The sequence below is a fragment of the Halichoerus grypus genome, chromosome 13, assembly GCF_964656455.1.
Source record: "Halichoerus grypus chromosome 13, mHalGry1.hap1.1, whole genome shotgun sequence".
NCBI lineage: Eukaryota > Metazoa > Chordata > Mammalia > Carnivora > Phocidae > Halichoerus > Halichoerus grypus.
Window position 1 is genome coordinate 59,368,780 of NC_135724.1, and position 25,583 is coordinate 59,394,362.

At 35.5% G+C, this 25,583-nt stretch overlaps 1 protein-coding gene across 1 annotated transcript in view; it reads right to left on the minus strand.

The window, feature by feature from the left end:
• The window catches only part of LOC144379886 (transmembrane protein 135-like), a 98,326-nt gene extending 74,707 nt beyond the window's left edge, over positions 1–23,619 (minus strand). Inside the window, exon 1 of the mRNA XM_078060540.1 lies at positions 23,489–23,619. Within this exon, the coding sequence (XP_077916666.1) occupies positions 23,489–23,508 (20 nt within the window). The 5' untranslated portion in view covers positions 23,509–23,619. The remainder of the gene's footprint in view (positions 1–23,488) is intronic.
• Between the last annotated feature and the right edge of the window lie 1,964 nt (positions 23,620–25,583).

Sequence of the window (25,583 nt, forward strand, 5' to 3'; positions counted from 1 at the left end):
AAATCTTCATTTACAACAAGTAAAGATTTTGCTTCATTCACATAAAAACTACACACGATTTCTGAGTAGTTCTGTATCATTCGGGACATGGTTTGACAGCAGTAAGGAACTATGCCCCAATCTCAGTGGCATAATACAGTAAGTTTATTTCTAGCTCATGCTGCAAGCTCAGCAGGAGGAGCTCTGTTCAATGTAGTCAGGAACCCAGGCTGATGGGTCCTCTCTATCTTGACATGTATTTCTTCTATCAGAAAGATAAGAATAGGGGCGCCTGGGTGGCTCAGCCAGTTGAGCAGCTGCCTTCGGCTTGGATCATGGTCCTGGGGTCCTGGGATCGAGCCCCCGTCTGGCTCTCTGCTCGGCGGAGAGCCTGCTTCTCCCTCTCCCTCTGCCTGCCACTCTGCCTACTTGTGCTCTCTCTCTGTCGAATAAATAAATAAAATCTTCAAAAAAAAAAAAAAAAGGAAAGACAGGAATGGGGATATGGCAACTGATACATGAATTCTTAACGCTTCTGCCTGGAAGTGACATACATAAATCACATTCATTCACATCCATTTGGCCCAATCTAGTCACATTTAGCTTCAAGGGTCAGTAAAGTACATGCCTACCATGTAACCCAAGGTCGGGGGAGAAATTTGGAAATATTTAGTGATTAGCACTAACAACTATTACAAAATTTAACAGATATTTTCTCAAACTAAAATATCTTTTTCCTTCACAGAAGTGGCACAATCCCCACAAATTTACTGAGTATTTACTATGTGTCAGGCACTGAACGAGGCCTTATCAGAACTGTCTCTAATCTTCAGTACAATCAGCAAAGAAGAAATTATTGGTATTTCATGAATAAATAAATAGGCTCCAGGAGATTAAGTAAATTATTCAAGGTTGCACACAACCAGTGAATGGTAAAAGTGGAATCTGAATCCAGAGTAGTCTAATTCTAAAGCCTGCTCACTCCACTACGAAATTGCCAACTGTATGTTCAAAAGGCAGTCAAAAAGAGAGAGAGAGGGAGAAAGAGAGTTTAAGGTTACATTTTCCCCCATCCTAACTCAAACTAAAACATCAGGATGGATGATCTAAAATCACTGATAGAAATATAAACAGTGGAAAAGAGAAGCCAATTGCCAAGACTTCATTTCCAAGATGTTTTCTTTAAAGGGGGAAAAAATCAGAAGTCACTTGGCATACAAATGCACTAATACAAATAAATATGTCTGTGAGAAATTTCAAAGAAAAAAACCTTCTTTCATCTGGTATTAGTGAAAAGCAGTAAGTCATATTCTTTTCATAAAGAGCTCAATTAACTTGTGAATTGTTGTCTACATCCCTACATCCTGACAGTTGAAAAAAGAGTTGATAATCTCTTTATCAAAGAAACAGAAAGAACAAAAGACTAAATAACATTCTGAAAAGTGAAAAATGTTCATAGTTTTGGCCTGCTAGGGCAAGCTATCAAAAAAAAAAATCAAAATTAACTTTTAGATATTTTAAAAGAAAGAACAAAAAGCAAACCATGCAATAGGTATGCATAATACCAAATTAAATCTGGGATGAACGACAATAATTGTTGGATAATCTTTTCCAATGAAATGAAAGAAAAAGGTATTACCACATAGGTGGCAACCAAAGCCAATCTATCCTCACAAGAGAATCTAATGTGTTTGGTGTTCGAAAATATAGTACTTGTTGTAACACCATTTAAAGTCTATTGCAAATAAAATAAAAACCCAATATAAACATCCCAAATCTTCAGACAAAAGCTCTGTAACAAATGCTCTCCTTTCATGAAATGTACTAAGCCTACAGAGTCAGATTAAATCAAGCCTGAACAGAACTTCTCTACTGTCAATAGGATATTAGTTCTTTTTTAACATTTGCAAAAGTACAAAAGGCTAAAGCGACAGACATATTTAACATAAGCTCCTCTAAACTTAACTCGGAATGTTTCACTTAAAAGCCTGAGGTAGGGCGCCTGGGTGGCTCGGTCGTTGGGCGTCTGCCTTCGGCTCAGGTCATGATCCCGGGGTCCTGGGATCGAGCCCCGCGTCGGGCTCCCTGCTCCGCGGGAAGCCTGCTTCTCCCTCCCACTCCCCCTGCTTGTGTTCCCTCTCGCGCTGTGTCTCTCTCTGTCAAATAAATAAAATCTTTAAAAAAAAAAAATAAAAAGCCTGAGGTAACACAACATGTCAAATATTTATTTATTTGTTTTGTGCATTTGAACACTGACTCCCGAAACCTTTCATGTTACAAGGCTGATGTTTGGAATTTTTTTTCTTTCTACATGCTGAGACTATAATTTACTTGAAGAATGTATTTTATGCATGAGGAGTTTGGATAAATATGCCATTTTATATACATTTAAAATAATGTCAGGATGAAGAAACTAAATTGTTTTTCAACACCACTAGAGAGACAAAGAGATTGTGTGTGTGCATGCATTGCCTCAAAAGACTTGTGACAGATAAGGAAAAACATTTGAAAACATGAATAATTGGAAGACTTCTTGGTCATCTCTCTGGATTTGAATTCCAGCTCTACATTTGATAGGACTGCCTCATTTTTGTTGATTCAGTTTCCTCATCTGTAAAACAGGGCTACAAATAACATTTCTGAAAGCTCTTTTGAGGAAAATAATGTACATAAAATGTTTAACATAGTCCCTGGCACATAGCAGGGGCTCAGTAAATGTTAGCTACTGCAGCTACCACTGTACTGATTATCTTTTTAAAGGACAGATCAAATTTTCACAAAACATCTTCTTCCTCTTTTGAAATCTGATGGTGTTCAAATGTCTATTCTCTCATTTGGCACCTAACATATAAACCATTTACTTTCTGCTAGTACATATCTGCAACAATCACCAATTACCTCATGCTCCCCACGTATGCTGAAATCACAGAAATCCTTGTGCTCTAACCAGTGAATGACCATATTAAGTGATGCCCTAAGATTGGATTTAATAATGGATTTGGGTAAGGTAACAATTGCAATAATAAGAGTTAACATTTACTGACTAATTACTACATACAAGGTATTGTTCTAACAACTCATTCAATCCTAGCAATAATCCTAATCCCATTTTAACAAAGCAAAGAAATGAGGCAAAAGAAAGATAATCGGTCCAACATCACACAAAGTGGTATCCAAATCCAAGCAACAGACTCCAATTCCTGAGCAGGATCCTAGTCTCTCAGGTGAGACCAGACCATTATAAAAAGACTTATAAATACCTGAGTTTAGACTTTACTCTGAGGGCAAAAAATTCACTGAATGGCTTTAAACTGGAAGCACAGGATCAGAATACTCTCTGGTTATAGTTCGGAAATGAACTGGACAGGTGAGACAAGAGACGCGTGGAAACCTATAAGAAGGCAGTTGTGGTACCAAGGCAAAGGAAGCCTTGATCAAGGAGGAGAGCAGCAACAGTGGGCATGGAGAGAGTCTCAGGGATTCGACATTTATTAAAGAGGCAAAATAGATAATTCTTGGTGACTGACGATATCGTAGTAATTGAAAAGGAGAAGTTTGGGATGGTGGCCAAATTTCCAACTGGGGCCAACAGGGTAGGTGGCATTTCCATTTATTGCAATCAACACTTGATGAAAAACAGAGTTTAGGGTAGAAGAGGTTAGGGGAGGGGTTGAGACAGTGACAATATGTTCAATTTGGGAAAAATTTATTTTGAGGGGCAGTGAGATAACTAAGCAAGCAGTTCAGGAGAGATCTGAGACACAGATATAGATTAGGGGGTCGTCAGTATATACATGGTAACTGAACCCAGAGAAATGTGTAAGAGTACCCACAGAGAGTATGAAGAGTAAGAAAAGGTGAGGTCCTAGAAAAGAATATTGAATACAAGAACACTTAAGGATGGTAGAAGTAAGAGAGGGACAAAAAGAGGATGGAGGAGTGACTAGACAGAGAGGAAAAACATGATTTCAGGGAAACTAAGGAGAATGTTTTAAGGGATGACACATGGACAACAATGTTGTAACCAGTTGAGAGACCTGATAAGAACATAAACGTGCCTGGGAGATTTAGTTACAGGGTGTCTGATGATCTCAGCGAAATGAATCTCAGAAGCATAGTATGTGGAAATCAGATTACAGCGGCACAGAAGAAGGCCAAACAGCAAGTATGGGCAAATGATTTGAGAAATTTGGCTATACAAAGGAAGAAAGAAATAAGGTACTAACTGGAAGAAACAAGGGGCAAGAAAGGGTTCTTTTCCTCTCCTTGTCCCTCCCTTTCTTTTTAACAGGTAAACACTGTTCTAAGCATTCCAACTTTAGTCTAAGTCTTTCCTGATACTATCAACTCTATCTGCATTACTGTCCTCATCACCAACCTCTTAACCTCCTGTGTTTAAATTCCACTAATCTTTCAAGGCCTGGATAAGATGCTACCTGTTAGTGAAACATTCACTACACTTACTAACTGAAACTAATCACAGTACCCTTCCTGTTTGTTGCACTTTGTTTATGACACGGGTAGGATACTGTACACGCTATAGTAAAGTAATTGATGTACAAATGTCTTTGTCCATTTGAGCTGCTTCAACAAAATGCCATAGTCTTAGTAGCTTATAAACAATAGAAACTTACTGCTCATAGTTCTAGAGGCTAAGAAGTCCAAGATCAAGGCACCAGTGTCTGGTAAGATTCAGTGTGTGGTGAGAACCAGTTTCCTGGTGTGTGGGATGGCACTTTCTTGCAGTGTCTTCACATGGCAAAAGGACCAAAGTATCTCTCTTGGGCCTGTTTTATAAGGACACTGATCCCATTCATGAGGGTTCCACCTGCATAGCCTAATCACCACCAAAAGGCCCCTCCTTCTATACCATCACCTGGAAGGTTAGAATTTTAATATATGAATCTGAAGGGGGACACAAACATCCAGACCATGGCAACAAGTATCATCTCTGCTGGCAAACCGTGAATCTTTTTTAACTACCAAAGTGCTGCACATAGAAATATTCAATAAATATTTCTTGAATGAACAAAACTCAACCATCAATAATATATGTTGTTATTACTTCAGCAGATGATGGGGGCGAGGGAGGAAGAGAGGAATATAACAGATCTGAGAACACATCACCAATCCAAACTCCCACCACCTGGTCTGTGATGATAAGGGGAGCCGGAGGCATTGTGAACTTAGGAAAAAAAAACCTCTCACGTCCTATTTTCTACAGGGACACTGTAGTGTAGCGCAGAGCTTCCCAATGGGTGGGCCTGCCACAAATAACTGACCAGTATCACTAGGTACTAAATCCTTCTTTACTCTGACTTGACTCAGTGGGATCCAGGGAGAGACCTCTAGGTTATCCATCATCTCCAGGTCAGTTGCCTCCAGTTGTAAGCAGCCTAGCCGTTTCCCCCACCATGCTGTAAACACACGCACATTTTCTAGGTATGACATGATGTGGAAAAGACTGGAAGTACTGGTGTGGTCAGATAGGTAAGAAAATGAGAACAGGCTCTGAGATTAAAGAGACCTTAAAGCAAACCTCATCTCTGTTTATTTCTAGTTCTATAATCCTTGGCAAGTTACTTGGCCTCTCAAAGCCTCAGTTCCCTCACATGGAATATGGAGAAGATAATAGTACCTACCCTAGTGTATAGTGGGTACTAGGAAGGATTAACCCAATACTGTTTAAACACAATGCCTGACACATAATAAGCATTCAGTAAATACTAGCTAGCTATAATTATTTCATCTTTCATCAGAGTGTCACCATCCACAGCCCTCTCCAACTGCCAAAGAGGGACAAAATGGCTCAGATGCTCTGGCGGACACTGACTAGTAGGGTGGATTTTTTAAGTCACGGGAACTTTGTATACTATTTACATGTAAAGTTCCTATTAATATATGACTCCTTCAAAGCTGATAAAACAAATATCTGTTCCTCAGATTCACAATATTTGTCTCTTTCACTAGTGTGTTGATAGCCCTTGCCATAAACATTTAAAATTTCTTCCACTCATGTTGCAGGCCAAGAAATCAGACTTTCTGCACTATTTCCTATATGAGAATATAGAAGGTTCTACTTAGGGTACATTAGTCACACGCCACAAAACTGGGCACTGAAATAAGGCATGCTGTGCCCAAAGTGTGACCTGTATAATGACTCCCACCTTGTAGATGACCACTCACAGGGTAGACTTCACTGACAGGCAGAAAAAAAAAAAAGAAAAAGAAGGGAAATTATGCTGAAAAGAAGAGATAGGCTGAATTTAAACAAAAAGTTCACAGCCAAAAAAAAGAGGGGGAGGGCCCCTGGGTGGTTCAGTTGGTTAAGTGTCTACCTTGGGCTCACTCAGGTCATGATCCCAGGGTGCTGGGATCCCTGCTCAGCAGGGGAAGGGGTCTTCTTCTCCCTCTACCCCTCCCTCTGCTCATGTTCTCTCTCTCGCACTCTCTCTCAAATAAATAAATAAAATCTTAAAAAAAAAAGTTCAACAGCCAAGAGAGGGAATCTAGTCAGATTTGCAGGGTTAGAAATGGGGCAGGAGGTCAAGATCTAAATATTATTAACCCATAAAAACAGTTAAACCCAAAGGAATTATGATTTGGAAAGAATAGTTTTAGACAAGACAGAACATTTTACAAGGTGGGTGTGATCAGTTTTAGACATGACAGAACGTTTTACAAGGTGGGTGTGATCAGCCTAATATCCATTTAATTCATTTCTGGAGAGGAAACATTTGGTTCTTGAAGAGAAATGAAGCAGAGCAGAATTAGAACTAAATTCAGTAAGCTAAAAGATGAGACTTGTGAGATGTTCTATACACACAATAAAATTCTAGCCACTCTCTTTTATGACAACAGCTGTTAGTAACATTCCAATTTCTGCTTTACGTCAAAATTTCATATTTCAATTGTAGCTTATTATTACTGTAGCCAATTTGATCTGAAAACCAAGAATGTAAAACCTGTCTTCTACAACCTAGTTTCAGACTTATGAAATTTCAAGTAGTTCAGAGCTTTAAAAAATAACAATCTCTTTTTATAAATCTCTTTGGAAATCTAGTCAGTCATTTTTCAACAAAATAAACTTTAATGCTACAAGTAAAATAATGTTCTCAAAGGTAATAAATACAGAATAAAGTTTAATATGTTTCTGAGTTCCTACATGAAATTAATATAACTTACCTTTAGAAGATTAAATGTAAGTGACAACTGACTATATGCACTGGCCTTAAGGCTGCAACTATATTGCAGAAATTAAAACTGAAGTCCTTAAAATGTACCAACTGCTGTTTAATACATATCTCTTTACATTTCATAAAAACATATTCATGATAAAATTTCAGAGATGATTATAAATATATACTAATGTATAGTTTCTTCGTTTTAAGAAATTAGTAATAAGGCATAAGGAGGAGTAACATAAATTTAATTCCATTCTAAAATGCCATTCACAGACACATTTGTCACACTTAAAATGACATGATGGATATTTAATGGTAAGTGCCATAAAGCAATTCTAGTTATTTCCTTGACAATATATAATAAAGCAAAAAACAAAAAGATTGAAAGAGAAACGGTGGAGATGGGGAGGGTCAGAGGCAGGGAGGAAGATAGGGAAAGGGAGAGAGGCTGAAACACAGAGACAGAAAGCATAGCCATCTGACTACAAAGGAGCTTTTCTCCTTTCTGGTTTAAAATCTAGTCACAAGAAAGGAGTTCCAAGGATTTCTAATGGCAATTATCAGAAATATTATTTCAAACAGAAAGATTAATAATCCCATGAGATGGTATTTCCGTTATAGTTAAAACTATTTCATACACAAACCCAAAATATGCATTAAGAAAATTGTGACCAAACTTTTACCTTCCTTAATTTCTAGGTCTTTCCGTTTAATTTCAGCTTTCCTCTCAAAAAGTGCTTTCCATTACATTGTACATTTAAGAGTACAAAAACAGCTGAATCTTTTGCCATGTTTCTCACATAAATTTCTAAATATTCAACTGTTTTGAAATGATTTATGGTATGTAAAGCAAATTTTTCAAAATTCTACTTCTACCTCTGCCCTAATTGCTGACTGAGCTAAGACAAGTCACAAAAATCCTCAGAGATTCTGTTTCCTCAACAGAAAAGGGACAATGCTATATTACATAATCTCTAATTTGCTCCCTACTCTAAAAATCTATGATCCTCTGAAACATTAAGTATTGGTATTATTCACTTTAAAGGAAAATACTTTTGTTTATGGATTTTTGCAACATATCAAATGAATTTAAAATAACACTGAATCAGCATATAATCCATGAATTCTTAAATTCAGTTATTTTTAGGCTAAATAAGCATCAAGATCTATGTCAAGTATATAAATTGATTCCTACAGTGAAAGTATGACTGAAGTTTGGCTCTACTAGGATAAATAAGCCCCCCGCCCCCACCACCACCAACAAAAAAAAAAAGGGTAACGGCCAAATTTTGAGGGCTTTAAAGCATAGAAAAAAAATCCTGAAAGAATGGAAAAGAAGCCAGGATGATGATATTGCAGAGGTAAAAGGTGTAGGATCAGAAGTTAGTATGTTTTAAATGTGCTCCTTACTGTAAAAAATTATCTAACCTCCATTTAGGAGACTACATTAAATAAGACAAATTTATCTTGGCGTCTCTATTTTCTCTCTGTAAAACATTCTAATATTCACATTGATTGCTCAGAAATAAAAACACCACTCTCAAATATGACTGCATACACATCTGTTCACACTAGCTGAGTTATATGCCTGTCAAAAATCGGTTGTGTTTGTCCCCAGATGTGTTGATGTCATTTATATTTATTAATGTAATTATGTAACTGACCTACACATTACATAAACCAAAAAGGATTAAATTTTTTTTTCCATGGAAACTGAGTTGAATGCTTTGGAAAGACAACACCTTATAAGTATGGTTTATACAACAAAAACAACTCAGGACCCCAGCTAGGGAACTCATACTCGAAGAAAATGCCTTGGTAAATGAGCGAATATAGATGTGTGCTAATAAAGCACTTAAGATATACACGTACAAACATTTTGGAGAATGCGTTAGTGAAAACAAACCTCATTCCACTGCCCTGAGGGCGGCTTTCCTTGCATAGCTTTTGTCTCTTCAGCGTGGGCATCAGAATGAACACATGAGGAGAAGAACTGCCCTAACTGACCCACAGACCTGCAGCATGACACAGAGCTGGCCCAGTCAACTTGCTTGTTACATGCTATGCTCTGTAGATGCCAGCTAAAACTGGGATAATAAATTAAAGTAAAATACACAATGAATGCTAAAAGAAGTTGATATTGAGAAAAATGTAAGAGAGAGAAGGAGAAACTTAATAACCACTAAGCATCCAAAGTGAGTATATGAATACCTGTTTTCTATTTCATCTAAGAAAAGGACTTGGATAAGCCCATTTCCCCTTGTTAGAGACATTTAGGATATTTGGGGAAAATGTCCTGACTCTATATATTGTCAACTACTAGAATGGGTTGCCAAGAGAGGCAGTGAGATTATAAAGTCTTGGATTTTTTTTTTTTCATTTTAATTTTATAATTTGTTTCTTGAGGTGACTTACAGATGTGCCGCTCAAGATGTGATCCCAGGGCCAGCAGCACTAGCATCACCTGGGAACTTCCTGGAAATGCAGAAGCTAAGATCCCACCCCAGACCAACTGAATCATCATCTGCATTTCAATAAAATCTCCCAGTGATCTGTATGCACATACACGTTTGAGAATTTCCTTATAGCTTTTACATCAGACATCTGAATTTGTAATAATTCATTTTATACCTCTTGAGCATTAGTAAGTGTGTACTTCGGAATCAATAAAAAGGAATACCTCATTTAACAACAAAACCTTTCTTTTTCATCCTTATTGGAACTATTTTATTTCTGCTCTTCTAAAGAATAATTTAAAAGAACACTATTTCACCAGGTCAATATTCTTTTAAGGTGAAAGCCATCTCAGTCCAACTCATATCCATTCACACAGTTGTTCCTATCATTAGAATGTAATAGAAAATTATAAGGGATATAAGCTAAAATCCAAAAGAAAGAGTCAATAACTTTAGTTAAGCGATCAAAAACTTTAATGACTGTAAGTAATTTCAACAAGGTTGGCTTGCTATAACAAATTTCCCTACATGTTTCATACCAGAAGTTGCTAGTGATTTTAAAAGGTGAGGGGAGTCTCCTCTTCTATAAGAATCCCTGAAAATATCTTAAAATGACACCCTGCAAGAAGGGTTTGTACAAAATATTACAATTGGTACAATTACAATTGGTACAATTGAGAATTATCCAATTCCAAAAGCATCTTTTTAACACTCAAGCAAGAAACATAAGATAAAATAGCAATTGTGCTCCTATTACTAGAGCTTGATGTTTCTGTGATAGAAGACATTAACTCTGATAAGCTCAACTGCTTTCCATTATCAGATTCTGAGTATTATTCTTGTTCTGAATGTGCTTTAAGGAGCTTAAAACTGTAAGAATTACATACTCCATTTTAGTGAACAAACAAATCACCTCAGAAAGCATTCCAAGGTAGCTTGGATTCAGAGGACCCGGGCTGCCACAAGCAACTTAATTCTCTAAGGCCTGGGAACCCAAAGTTATGTTTTCCTCCTCCTTTTATTTTGCGTTTTAGGATGACGGGAACATGATAAACAGCCAGCCCTCAGTCACCATCCAGGCCCCACCAGTACAAAGAGGCTTTGTGATTGACAAGAGCATATAAAAAAGGGAGGAGGAGACCCACTTTTTTCTTCCTCTAGGGAAGACTATGGCTGAAATTTTAGAACTTAAAAGCTTCTCCCGTTTCGACCAGCTCACCTTGCAGGTAAACACCTTCCTGGTTCAGTGACTCAATCACAAATTAGAGACAGAATCTGTGCTGAAAACTGATAATGGTGGAAAAATATTCTTTTACTGTAACTTTCAGCTCAGTGCAGCTGTAACGTACTTCCTCCCCCAGGAAGCCCTGTCACTAAACCTGTGCAGCACGAAAAATAAGCCTTCATGAGTGGAGATTTTATTTGACATTTTAAGGATACAGATTGGAATAAATCCAAATATTTCCAATTTTTGCTGTGACTTTTAAAAAAATGTCTAGAATAGATCATGAAAGAAAAAGAATTGATGATACATGACATAAATACTAATATAATTTCCTTCTATGCCCTTCCATTCAATTCAATAATTTTCTACGGCAAGGACAGCGATTTAAAACATCTCCCTCAAAATAAAAGGACACTACAGCAAAATTCTTCTTCAATATATAATCAAATATAATCTATGAAATACATATTCAAAATATAATCAAGTCTAATAATTTCTTTTGCCAAAGACTATAATTTAATTTTCATTCAAACTAAATTGGGATGTATTAGCAATGCACTTTCTAGGTATTTAAAGAACATCCTCGTGATCAGTCTTTAAATGGCAATCCATGACTTTTCACTTTGATAAGCAAGACTTATATATAGAGTCAGGATATTTTCCCCAAATATCCTAAATGTCTCTAACAAGGGGAAATGGGCTTACCCAAGTCCTTTTCTTAGATGAAATAGAAAACAGGTATTCATATACTCACTTTGGATGCTTAGCGATTATTAAGTTTCTTTTTCTGTCTCTTACATTTTTCTCAATATCAACTTCTTTTAGCATTCATTGTGTATTTTACTTTAATTTATTATCCCAGTTTTAGCTGTCATCTACGGAGCATAGCATGTAATAAGCAAGTTGACTGGGCCAGCTCTGTGTCATGCTGCAGGTCTGCGGGTCAGTTAGGGCAGTTCTTCTCCTCATGTGTTCATTCTGATGCCTATAAGTCATCAGACTTATATTTAAGAATATTTTCACTAAACGCCTGTTTCATATAAATAACTTTATCTCATCCTTCATCTTGTTTTCCTCCAATTAATAAATACTTTTGATATTGTACCATATCTGCATGTATTTCTGAAATTAGTCTTTGTTGGCAAGCCTATAAACCTTTTTTTAAACTGCACTTTTCAAATGCTACTACCAAGTAAAAAATTTAACATCCTAACTCAGAAATATCAAAAAACGAATTTCAGCACAATGTTGTATTAACAATCTTATATACACTTGAGACTTCTATGGCAGCTTCCTCTTTTGTTTTCCTTCTAATTCCAAAGTGTAGTGTCTCATAACCAAGAGCATACATATCCTAAACTGCAGTTCTGACAATTCTGGAAAGAGAGCTGATAAGCCCTACAGGGCACGTGCATGTTCTTCATTCTGTCATTCTCCAAGGGAACACTCCTTCAAATACACCTGAGAAAAAGAGAAGTCTCCTGATGTTCTGTTTCAGTGTACGCCTATGTGCCCACAAAAATGAGTAGCATCCCTGAGAGGCAGCAACCAGTGGGATATCTGATGGTGGTAACACAAGAAACACCATGCCTCTGTGCAACAAAGGTTTGTTTCCAGTTCAGATTTTTTAATAACATGCTAATTGATATAATTTACATAATATACAAATCACTATTTAAAATGCAACATTCAGTGATTTTTATAGTCCCAGCCTTGTGTACCCATCATCACAATTACTTTAAGAACATTTTCATCACCATTAAAAAAATACTCATTTGTAGTCATTCCCCATTCCCTGCAAGTCCCCTAGTCATAGGCAATGCAAATCTACTTTCTATCTCTATGGATTTGCCTATTCTGGACATCTCATATAAATGGAATCATAGACTACATGAATGATCTTTACAGCTCAGACTTAAATAATAAAAATAGCTAACATTTATTGAGTGTGTAAAATATGACAGTCATTTAATTCTTTTATTTGACAGAGAGACAGAGACAGTGAGAGAGGTAACACAAGCAGGGGGAGAGAGAGAGGGAGAAGCAGGCTTCCTGCAGAGCAGGGAGCCCGATGCGGGGCTTGATCCCTTAGCTGAAGGCAGACGCTTAAGGACTGAACCACCCAGGCGCCTCAACAGTCATTTAATTCTTATAATAATCCCATGAGGTAAGTACTATTACTATTCCCACTTTAAGATGAGAAAGCTGATGCACAGAGAGGCTAAGTAGCTTAGCCAAGATCACAAAACAAGTTAGATGAAGTGAAGATTTGAACGTAACGCAGCCTGGCTCCACAGTTCACGCTCTTAACCAACTCTGCTACACTATAGTGCCCCTTACTTACCTCTAAGCAAACTCACACGGTTGAAAACAACAGAAACAAAGTCAGGCTTGAAAAAAACATAGTGAGTTACAGCATTCCTCATAACCAATAAAATAAGCAATTAACTGCTTCAAATTTGTACATCTGTATCAGCAAAGTCTAAGAACTTTCTGTGATTAGTAGTAATTCTCCTTAAACAAGAAGAAGATAGCACACAGAAGAGGATTCCCCGGACTTGAAAGAATAGATGCTTGGAATCATTATTTTAGTCATGTTCAGATTATTAAGAGTTATCACCAGTTTCTTTTAGTGAAGAACTGAAGACTGGTGTCAGAATCCTTTCTACCGCTTCTAATAATTTGTTGTGTGCACCTGGGCAAGTGGATGTGAGTATAAGTGTGTGTAATTCAAGAGAAGGCTTGCTGCTTAGACTAATCACAGAAAGTTCCTAGTCTTTTCTAATGCAGATATGCCAACAAAAGGCATTTCATCATCCAGCAACATGATATGATCTCATTTGAGAAGTATATCTATGTAGAAGATGTGGAAGGAGAGAGGAAATGAGGAGGGGGGAAGAAAAGGAATAAGGAAGGAAGGGAAAGCGGAAGGCAGAGGGAGAGAAGGCAGGCAGGTGGAGAGGAAAGACAGACAAAGACATAGCAAATGGCCAATAAGGATATACACAAAGGTAGCAGTTATTCTCTGAAAGATTTTGTTTGGTATTTTTCTACAATGAACAAAATATATACATATATGTATTTTACAAAAAAATCAATATAATCTTAATTTGAGGCTATTTGTCCTCTAATGTGTTTTACAAAATTCTGGCTATTTTTCTAATTCACAAGGCATCAGTTCTCATTATAGAGTTAGTTTTATCATTCTTCTTTACTCATCATAATTCCCAAATTTAAAAATCTCTCTAGGCATTATATCATAACTCAACCAAATAAAGCCAAAAGGTAATTCTTAAAAGTATCTGCAATTACTTCTGTATCGTCTCTTCACAGCTAAATCGCTTCAAGCTTCTATATTTATCATTTATAAATTATATTCAATTCCAAATAATTTTAATCTCATATTTTCAAAACCATTATATTTATATCTCAAGCCCAAATGAAATGGAGTAAGTTATAATTACGACTATGGTGTATAGGTGTGTAAGTTTGCGTAGCTGGAATCCCTGGTTTTGGCTAATACTATAGATCTTCTATTGTATACAGTAGAGTGGTGTTTGGGTTAAGAATGAATAATAAATTTAATTCAAAGGAGTTTATAATTTCAGACTTCATTTAAAAGACTCCTATTAAAACACTTTCCTTTAAGGGAAAGGAAGCTTACATGGAGACAGTAGTTGGCCTACACCTCAGGGTAGCAAGCAGGTCTGCAAGCCAATTTTTGTAATGGACACCTGAAATATTAACGCATTACATTAGAAAGTGGAAAAGCCCTTCCCAGTTGTCTTAGTTCAAGCTAGTATAACAAAATACTAGACACTGGATGGCTTACAAACAACGGAAATCTGTTTCTCACGGCTCTTGGGGCTGGGAAGTCCAAGGCCATGGGTGCCAGCCTACTCAGTGCCTGGTGCAGCCCACCTCCTCATGGACAGAGGCTTCTCCCTGTAACCTCCTATGGCAGAGGAGAGCACGGGCGCTCTCCTCAGCCCCTTTTATACAAGAAGATGATATACCAGCAAATTCTGGGAAAATACTGGCTTTTAACTACACGGGAGATACACAAAGATGAATGTAGATTCTTCCAATACAAATGGCCACTCTAGCAACATAACTTAGGCCTCCTCTTAACCTACTGCTTCTAGCAATTGTTTCCTCTTCCTTATTCCTCCCCTTCTCTATCATTCCCACCTCTACAGGCAAGAGATGAAATAGTCAACTGTGTGAAAACAGGGTCAAGTGCACGGTAGCTGTTTGAAAAATGACAAAAAAAAGTGCTGCAGACACTTTCAGGAATCACCTATGGCTTTATTCTGTTGAGTTATGATAGAATATGATGCAATATGATGCCCAGAGAGATTTGGAACGTGGAGTGAAAAGGATACCCTATTTGGCTCCATTCTTTTTTTTTAAGTTTTTATTTTAATTCCAGTTAGTTAACATACAGTGTTGCATTACTTTTAGGTGTATGTGTAGTGATTCAACAATTCCATACATCACCGGGTGCTCATCACAACAAGTTGCACTCCTTAATCCCCATAACCTTGGTTGGTTCCATTCTTTAGATTTTTTTTAAACCAATTTCCAATGGATGGACTAGCAACCAGTTAAGAGTAAGGCTGGCAACAGAAAGACACAGCCAAATCTTGCTGCTCTGGGAATCTGGGGCCAATACACTTCCTTCCTCCTCACTCTCCTCCCTACCCACCTACCCCAACCCCCACAGCGCCCATCTACCCTATACTTCCAAGACCCCTTCTTCTCTAGCCCCACTTACTGTGCTGCCCCAACACCCCTCCAGTCAGATGGCATCAGAGTAGGGAATAGGGAGGAGAAGAAAGAAAAAGGAAGACAAGTAAAAGGAAAGCCCCAGGTTAAACCATAATCCCACTCTTTTGGCTCTTAAATTTGCGGTATTAGCCTGTTTTTGTTTGTTTGTTTGTTTTAAGATTATTTATTTCGGGGTGGGAGGGAGAGAATCTTTAGCAGACTCCTCACAGAGCACGAGCCCAATGCGGGGCTCTATCTCACGACCCTGAAATCATGACCTGAGCCAAAACCAAGAGTCGGATGCTTAACCACCTGAGCCACCCAGGCGCCACTGTTTCATTTTGCTTTTAACCACTCTCTTCCTGAGAGGTCTAATTCTGTTCTTCTATCCCCTCATTTCCCGTCTCCTATGCTCTGAGCTCTTGCTCTGACAGGGGACGCTGTGGAATAGCTCAAGAACTGGGTAATTTCCAATCCTTTTGCTTTAGCTCTAACATATTGGAAATAAATATATTTTCCCAAAAATATATTATCATAAATATTATTTGTTTCTATAGTACTACTGGCACTATACTCCAAGTACATTTTATGGATTCATTTATAGGTTAATTTTAAAGGATTAGCTTGGAAACTTAAATATCATTTAAAAAATATTTTCTTGGGGATATCTGTTCTAAATTCTCATAACTATAGGGATACTTTTATGGATGAAAAATTTAAAAAGAAACCAAAGAAATAATTTACCAAAGCCACAGAATTAGTAAGTGGTAAGAGCCAAAACCTAAAGAGAGGTCTGTTCGAACGTGAGGCACTGAAGACTATACAATTTCCATTATACCATGGAACCTCCAAAAACACATCTACGTTTTTTCATTAAGTAAATGAAAATTCTGAAAAGCTAAAAATTTTACTCAATCATTAGATATTTTAAACTCAGTATCATTTATTCAAACATTTACCAGGTACTCTTTTACTCAAACCATCTCCAGCAATAATCACCAATGCTAATAAACTATGACTGACATCATCAGGGAAAAAAAAATGTATCTACATTATTTCAAGAATTCACCACTAATGTTAGAACTTTATCATATTATTTCTCTTACTTATGAATATTTGATTTGCTGAGACTTCTGTTAAGGTAACAGATTCTTACACCCAAGAGTGATTTTTTGTTGCTCAAAACAGAAATGCTTTATTAAAATCTTCTGTGAATTGTCATTTCCAAAACAAAAACATTTTCATTTCTCCTAAATACTTAAGAAGAATTATTTATAAGAATTATTCTTCTGTTAATAAAATAAATACAAGTGTAGAACTTGGAACAAATGACTTCTTATGCATGACATAGCTATTAACTACTATTAAATTCTAGCTACATTGTATCTTACAGATTCAATAAAAAATAAATACAACTATATAGTGCCAACTTGATTTAGGTGAAAAGTGCTAACATAAGTTAAAATTGTTTTAGTAAAAAAAAAAAGATAAGCATAATTATGGTTTATCCTTTATTGTAACTGCAAACTGCCATCTTGATTCACAGAGGCTCCAACATCCAGTGGAACCTGAGAACTACTAGAACAAGCCTACTGGCATGTTAACAGTGTAAACTCTTCACTGACTTAGTAACATGTCATCACTTCTTGAACTTCGACATCAATAAAAATAAATAAAATATTTACATTTAGAAAACCACCCAAAAATGCATTTTTATTCTTGAAAATAAAACTGCAAAGACAACTGACCACTTCTAATGTGATTGTGTGCCACGAAGTCTGTAAGAAGTTGCATTTTAAGTTGATAGTATTTCTCCAAACAATATTTCTCTTTGCTTTCTACTAAAAAACAACAAACATTTATATTAGATATAAAATGTTTGAGCAATTTCTTTATTGAGGCACAGTATTTCAAAGGCTGATAGGCAAAAAGTGAAAACAGATTTGCCACAACTTCCATCCATAGATGGAGTATATTCACCACATGGGCAGACTAATTCTCTACCTCCCCCAAAAAGAAAGTCAGATTACAGTCATTTGACTTGATAATAAGCTCTGCATTGTCAGACACAGTGATTTACAAAATTTTGAACCTATGTTTTCTCACCTTTTCAACTTACTTTGAGGAAAGCAACAGTCCTGAGGATCTCTACCTTTATCTTTGCATAGGACAGATTTTGCATTCTTGGTAAGCTCCCTAGTTAGTTGCCATTTATGAAAGTACCTCAGTTCACCTGCATATATCTTCTGAGGAATGTTGGTTTCCCAAGCCCATGTCAATTTTTATCAACAAGTTAATTAACTTGTAATTAATACCTTTTAAGAATGACAATGAATTTAGGAAGCCAAAGACCTAAGATTTTTCTATTTACTACCTCTTCTATATTTATCAATCCTCTTCCACTTAAACAGTATGTTCAAGGCTTTTAAAAGGAACTTCAATTTCCTCATAATTATCTAACATGATCTCTATCAGACAAATAGGTTTAACAATCTAGCTATCTCTGTTGACATTCTGGACTGCATTTTAGACCATTTCTCTTCTCTTTCCTATTTCCCCAACTTGTTAATCTCTCCTGCTTGTGCAACCTTCTTTTACTCACTTAAACTTTCCCATAGTCTAGTCTCTCTTGCCTAAAAAAAAATAAACTAAGAAGGAATCCAAAAGAAAACCTTACTCCTATAACAACTTGCCCTTTCTCCGCTCAAACTTTGAGTTTATTATACTCATTCCGCTTCCTCAGCTCACACCTTTTTTGCATTTATTAAAAAAAAATTTTCCTAGCTTTCCTCAAAAAATAATTGACAAAATTAATTGTATATATTTAAAGTGAACATCATGTCACATTTCTCAATCTACTATCCCAATTCAGCAACAAAAATTTCTCTAGCTGGTTACCACTGACAACCAGGTTGCTAGAGCAAATGAGCATTTTTAGCCCTTACCTTAATGAATATATTTACAGCATTAACACTAAAGATAATGCCCTCATTCTTGAAATCCTCCATTTTAATTAATTTTCTTTCCTAGTTTACAGACAATAATCACTACTCATAACTCTACTTCTGCTAAAGTAATAATCACTGAGCAAGGTGCTCACCTGTATTAGCTCAGTGTTTTTTCACACTGCTGGTAGTTCAAAGCAGCTTTTTAAATAAAACAAATTAGAATAAAAAATATCCAAATGTATTCCATGTAGTAAGGTTAAGTATTATTCTGGAAAATTTATGTGTGTGTGTGTGTGTAGTTCTTATTTTGGGTCATATTCAAAAAAGTTTGAAAGACACTGTGCTAATTTAATCACCAGAAGCCAACCTATGAGGTCCATATAATAATTTATACTTTTTAATAAAGAAAAAACTAAGCATACAGAAGTTGTATAATTTGTCTGTACTCAACCAATTGGTGTGACAATCAAGCATAGCCTCTATTTATGTCCTAATCTCCAAATACCCAAGTGATATACATTTATATCTCTTAATGTGAGTGTCTTAAATGCACTTCAATCTCAGTAATTGCAAAACCTGTACTCAATTTCCATACATTTTCTAATTTGCTAATTTTCTAATTTCCAGTGTTTTTCTCTTCTTCATCCAAGCATCAATACTCATATCTCATATAGATCCACTCTTTACTATGTTTATTATTTATTATTACCATAATAACCTTCAGTCACGCCCCCACCATTTTCTTCCAGGATAACTGCAACAGTATCCTCCCATTAACTGCCATTATGCCCCCTACAAGCCCCCAATTCACTCTCTGCTTTGCTGGATGGAAGAAATCTCTTCAAAATACAAACCTCATTAGGGCAAACTCTCCTAATCCTGAAGTAAAACTTTTAAAGTTCAAATGCTATATATAATTTTCTAGACTGGATTTCTGTGTAGTTTTAGGCAGTACTTTAAAAAATAGAACCTAATTGATATTTAAAGGGCTTTTGTTAAAATCAATAATTGTCGAAAGACCCAGATCAAAAGTTCTTTACTTGCTGTTAAAGTCACTTCAAAGATACTAGGTTCCGTTTACATTAGGAGATTCAAGGACAATCACAAATGTCTTTCACTCAAAAATGCAGACAGCCAATGAATAGTGTCATTTCATTTTCTTAAAAACAAAATACATCCATTATCTTGAGACTAATGAAACAGTTTATTATTTGTACCTTCACAGAGACTTGACCAGAATTCATCCATGGCAGGCATCAATACTATTTCTAAATAATGTTTTAAACACAACAATCAACTTTAATTTGCACTAGATTCTAAATAAAAATACGTTTTTCAATGTTTATAGCAGATTAAGTTATGTCTCCTGTGAATCAGTCATACACAGTCCATAGATTATCTGCTATGACAACAAGTCTGAGCCTTTCAATCTACATGTTTAAACAAACTGTTGGATTTGTTGCTGCCTTTGCAAAGGCAGGTGGAAAGAATTTCTAGCTAGGTACTCACCAGGATGGGATCAAAGCTGTCATGATATGCTTTATGATACTATTTTAAATTAAATTATTAAAGAAAAGTGAAACAATTATTTCACTTTTCTAAACTATGTGTTCTCCATACACAGATACCTAATGTTGAAATAAAACCAATAAATAAATTGTTTAAAAGTATAGCATGTTTCATTGTTTTTTGTTAGCAGGATTATGTGTATTAGTTTTGGCATGCTGTTTGTGTTGTTGTTGATTCTCTCCTTTGCTTTTCAGTTAAAAAAATGAAAGAGCTAATGGTTCAAAAGAGACTCATTTCTTCTCTCCACATGACTGTTGGAAAGATCCTAATAAAGCCTGAATCAACAACTATAATAAATCCTTGACTTAAAAAAAAAAAAAGTTGCTTTACCCATAAGTATACATTTAGAAGTTAAAAAAAAAATGTGCTTTAAAGGTATGCATGAGAAGAAATATTCTACCAAATTTTCAACTATGATTTCTGCTTCATAGTGACAGACATGCTCTAAGACGAAGTTATGACAACAACATACAAAATAATAACATGATTGAACAATGGAAGCAGAATCATTATGAAGAATGCCCACTGGGGGGTTGTACAGAAAGACTTCGTTCAAAATATCTTCAAAATATTGTACCCCAGTTCTTAACAGAATCCACAGCATATGTTGGTATCAACAGACACCTGAATGGATGGATGGCCAGCTGGCTAAGAACTAGAACTCTCTTCACGTTCCTCAACCCAAGCCTCTGAAGTTTTCTTAGAATTCTATCTGAATGTAAGCCTTATTTCTGATGTACAGATTGAAAATCAAGATCACTGTGTATGAGAAAATGCATGTGAAAAGAAAACTGTACCTATTAAAAAATAACAAAAGAACTACTCAAAAGTAAGATGTTTTCATTACACATTTTAATAGCCATGATTTTAATACTAAGAACACTGCATTACTTTTTAAGTAAATTCATACTGTAACCATCACATCCTATATGTCACTTTTAGAAAATACTTATAGAACTACTTCCTCAAGTTCCTACTCTAAATAAATAAAATTGGCACATTTCCTCTCTATTGAAAGGGGGTCTCATTTCCCTTTTTCCCACTTACAGGTTAGGATAAAAACACAAGCTTATTAATTTCTAACATAAAATGATTCCCTTATCCTCTCTTCTCAAAGGAAATTAGTATAAATGGAAACCTAGGGACAATATCATTTGATATTTACCTATTTTAAGCAATTAGAATTAAAATTGTTAATAAATGGAAAAAATATGACCTCACATATCTGTATATTAAACTGAGTTTTAAGAATAAAATATTTTAATGCAATTAGACTCGCTAACTGCTATGTACAATGTTGTTTGTTCATTCCAAACACAGGCCAGAGTTCAGACAAACATGTAACATTGTTTTGTTTGATTGTAGTACTTTATAAATGGTTTTATTTTACCATTTGCCAAACCTCTTTTGTTGAGTTATTCAAACTAACTTCTGCCAAGAACACTAGGAATTTGGTGATAGTGCTTCTTTTAGGAGAAAACAAGCCCTTTCCTCAGAAAACTGAAAATGTTTATCTTGGCACTAAAACCTTGTATTGAGCCTTCTGGAAAGTATTTTAAAATGTTGTTTTTAACCTAGACTTTGTGACTGAAACAGGAAAAGGCTTCATAGCTCTACACCAAAATACATATTTATAGGGCTGATTTTCTTTCTACACCAAAAATACTACGTTGATGGCAGCAGTTTTCAAAGTATGATTTCTGAGGACCAAGCTAAAACTTGGGCATTATCACGATATTCAACATACAATTTGTTTTTTAAACCTCAAAAACTGGCGACTAAGAAATGCTAACTGTTGATCAAATACACTGTCTTTAAGTGTCAGACTGGAAGGACTGTTGCATTTAACTATCTGCTTTTGGGAATTTTCACAAAAAGAAAATTTACTTGATATTGTATTTTCCTCCTGTACATGTCAACAGAAGATAGGTTTCTAAGTTTTTCTCTTTTTTATATTTTCCCCACTAGGTAAGCTTTACCTTCAGACTAGATAGACATAAAGATCAACCATGTGAACTTTTTACATATTGTCCTAATAATGTATCTGAATACAATATACAATTTTTGGAAATTGATGAAATGATATAGTCAATGTCCCTAACTCCTATACCTGACCCCTAAATTGTTAAAATATAAGAAAGAGACCATATGGTAGCTCAAACAATTTCACAAAGACCCCCGGAGAGCTGCAATGATTTTTCAGTCATTAATAACTGACAAAAAATATTATGCACCCATTACCAATCCTTTACAAATCAAGTTCTCCCTACCTTGAAATCTGATCCATTTTTCCCTTCTAATGGCCTGGCTGTCCCTTGACAAGAATAACAGCAGCAGCATCACTTTAAATGTGCATGTAAAATTTTGGATAAAGTCATAGTAAGTTAAAATCCTATCATTGTGCTTATCAAATATTTATTAGGATGTTCTGGCAGGAAATTGTTTTAAAATTCTGGTATGGTTGAATTGTCTGATTTAGGTAAAAAGAAAAAAATTAAGATATCTATCAAATATATCTTATTAAAATCTGTAACTGCTTTGGTCAATCAAGTACAAATTTTAATTTTAAAAGTTTGGTCCTTCCTATTGTGATTGAATTCTGCCTATATCCAGAAAAATCAAGAAAAGTCTATTCAAATTAGTGTAATAAGACTGAAATAAATGGGAATTACTGGTATCACTGACAATAAAGGTTAGGAAGGAATGGACTCTTCCCAATCCAAAATCCTCTTCCTGTACTGCTATGGCTATAGAACGATGGTATCCTTTTCATTGGCCTTGAAATCTTGAGCCATCCTAACACTGCTCCACAGGCCTCACAGTTTCAATGTCAATGAGAAATACAACTCTGACATTATGGACTAATTTAATATTTTAAAGACAATTATTAATGTGCTACGTTACCTTGGCAGAAGATTTAGATTAAGCCCTACCATCACTTTTTTCTTATTTAAATTTATTTAAATTTCTTATTTAAATTTAAAATGTTGACTTAAATTGATTTAAAATGTTGGAGAGTGGAGAATATCTAAAATCAGGTCCACAAAAAACAAAAACTCACTTATCAGTATTTAAGATTATTAATTTATATATTCAGCTTTCCAAGATGAACCTGTAAGGAGAATATGAGAAACAAACAAACAAACAAAACAAATCTTTTTTCCCTCTCTTCTATCCACTAAGAAGCAGTGATTTATCTCTAACAATCCTAGAGGAAGGAAACAAAAACAAAACAAAACCTCGTGCTACTTGTGAGAAATAATTATTTAGGGAACAACATTAGTTACATGGCTGATTTAAAAAACACAAAGGAACCCTATTTTTTCTATTAAAATAAATAGGTATAACAGGACATACCTGAAAAAGAACATGTACATGGCAGCTGTGATGCAGAACAAAAGGACCTACAACAAGGAGAAAATATATTACTTGCAAAAGAACACTGACATCATTTGTGTATCTTTCTTTTTCTAAATTTTAATTCCAGTATAGTTACCATACAGTGTTATATTAGTTTCAAGAGTAGAAGATAATGATTCACCAATTCCATACATCGTGGGGTACTTATCAGGACAAGTGTACTCTTTAATCCACATCCCCCCACGCACCTCCCCTCTGGTAACCATCAGTTTGTTTTCTATAGTTAAGAGTCTGTTTCTTGGTTTGTCTCTCCTCTCTTTTTTTTTCCCTTTTCTTGTTTTGTTTCTTAAATCCCACATGTGAGTGAAATCATATGGTATTTGTCTTTCTCTGACTGACTTATTTCACTTAGCATTATACTCTCTAGCTCCACCCATGTTGTTGCATCATTGTGTCTTATAAAAGCAAAATACCCACTATTAAATCTTGTGCCTGATTTAAAGATGTGAAAACTAGCCATACACGTGTCATATTCTCTACCTTTCATATAAACCATATTAAGGCAATAATGAGTCTGTACACACACATATAAATAAAATTACATACATTTTACATTATGTAGTATAAAATATGTATATATATTACTATATGTATATATGTATACAGATTAGGTAGAAGGATAACATGGTTCAAAAAGGATCGATTTTTTAAATAATCTAAAAATGCCTGAAAAAGCAAGTAACTTAAGAACAAAGACAATGGCTCTTATATAATGAAGTCAGCAAATAAATCATAAGCATATTAACTGTTATACCAAGATGACCAGATTTTTTTCAAACCTAAAATACAGTTCAGTTGTCAACCAATTCTAATCAATAAGAAAAACTCCTAAAAATATAATCATCCTTTGTGGGATATGGACTAGCTATAAAAAAATCCTCTAAAAACAGGCATCTGAATATAGTAAACCTAACTTTAAAAGCTCCCCTCAAACGTATCACACTAAATACAACAAAATAAAATGTATATGGAGGGGTGCCTAGGTGGCTCAGTCAGTTAAGCATCTGACTTGATTTTGGCTCAGGTCATGATCTCAGTGTTGCGAGATCAAGCCCCACGTCCAGCTCCACACTGGGTATGGAGCCCGCCTAACATTCTCCCTCTCCCTCTGCCCCTTCCCCGCTACTCTCCTAAAAAAAAAAAAAAAAAAAAAAAAGGTATATATGGAAAGAATCCAGAATCCAAGTCCTGACCAAAAGCTTAGTTGTGCCAACAAAGAGGATCTCCATAAGTTGTTTTAAATCACTGAAAAACAAGTTGTAAAATGTGTTCTTATGTTAACAACAGTGTAAACTAAACATGACTGTCAATGGCCTCACATCATAGACAAATGACAAATGGACAATCTTTAACTGTAAATGGCTGACCACAAAGCGCACCAAAAATGAATATTGTGCAAAACAGTGTTTTGTTACTTCCAACACAAATAATTTCTAGTCAACTTAAGGGAAGTCTAATAGTTTTGCTATTACAAATTAAGTTTGACAAGTTTGCCACCTTGGCTTAAGATAAGCACTATAAACATAACCTGAATGGCTTAGAAATCTATAAACCTACAAACCAAAAGAAAGTATCAGTTACTACAAAACAAATATTTTTATTACTTATTATACAGAAAATATATAAAATCTTTTTCTATATGTAAAGTATATAAAATTTTTTCTAATAAGCACACACACACAATCTTCTGTCCTCCTCGCTCCTTCCTTTCCTCTCTCCTTTCCATTACCTTTAAAAATACCCTATCAATGATGTGTAAGGTTCATATCACTGCTTTTGACAACATAAAGCATATGGAATAATTTTCAATTATTGATTAACCAATTAAAAATTAGAGTCCAATTGAGTTTATTTACTGGTTATAATTTGCCAGCCAATGACCCAGATCACGAACCTCAATTTGTATTTCCCTATCATTTTATCCCTTTGGGCAAAGCCATCCTTCCTAGATGTTCAATGTTTCATTCCTTCCCTGACCTAGTCATTTTCCCCTTTGCAGACCTATTCACAAACCTCTCTAGAAGTGTCCCAC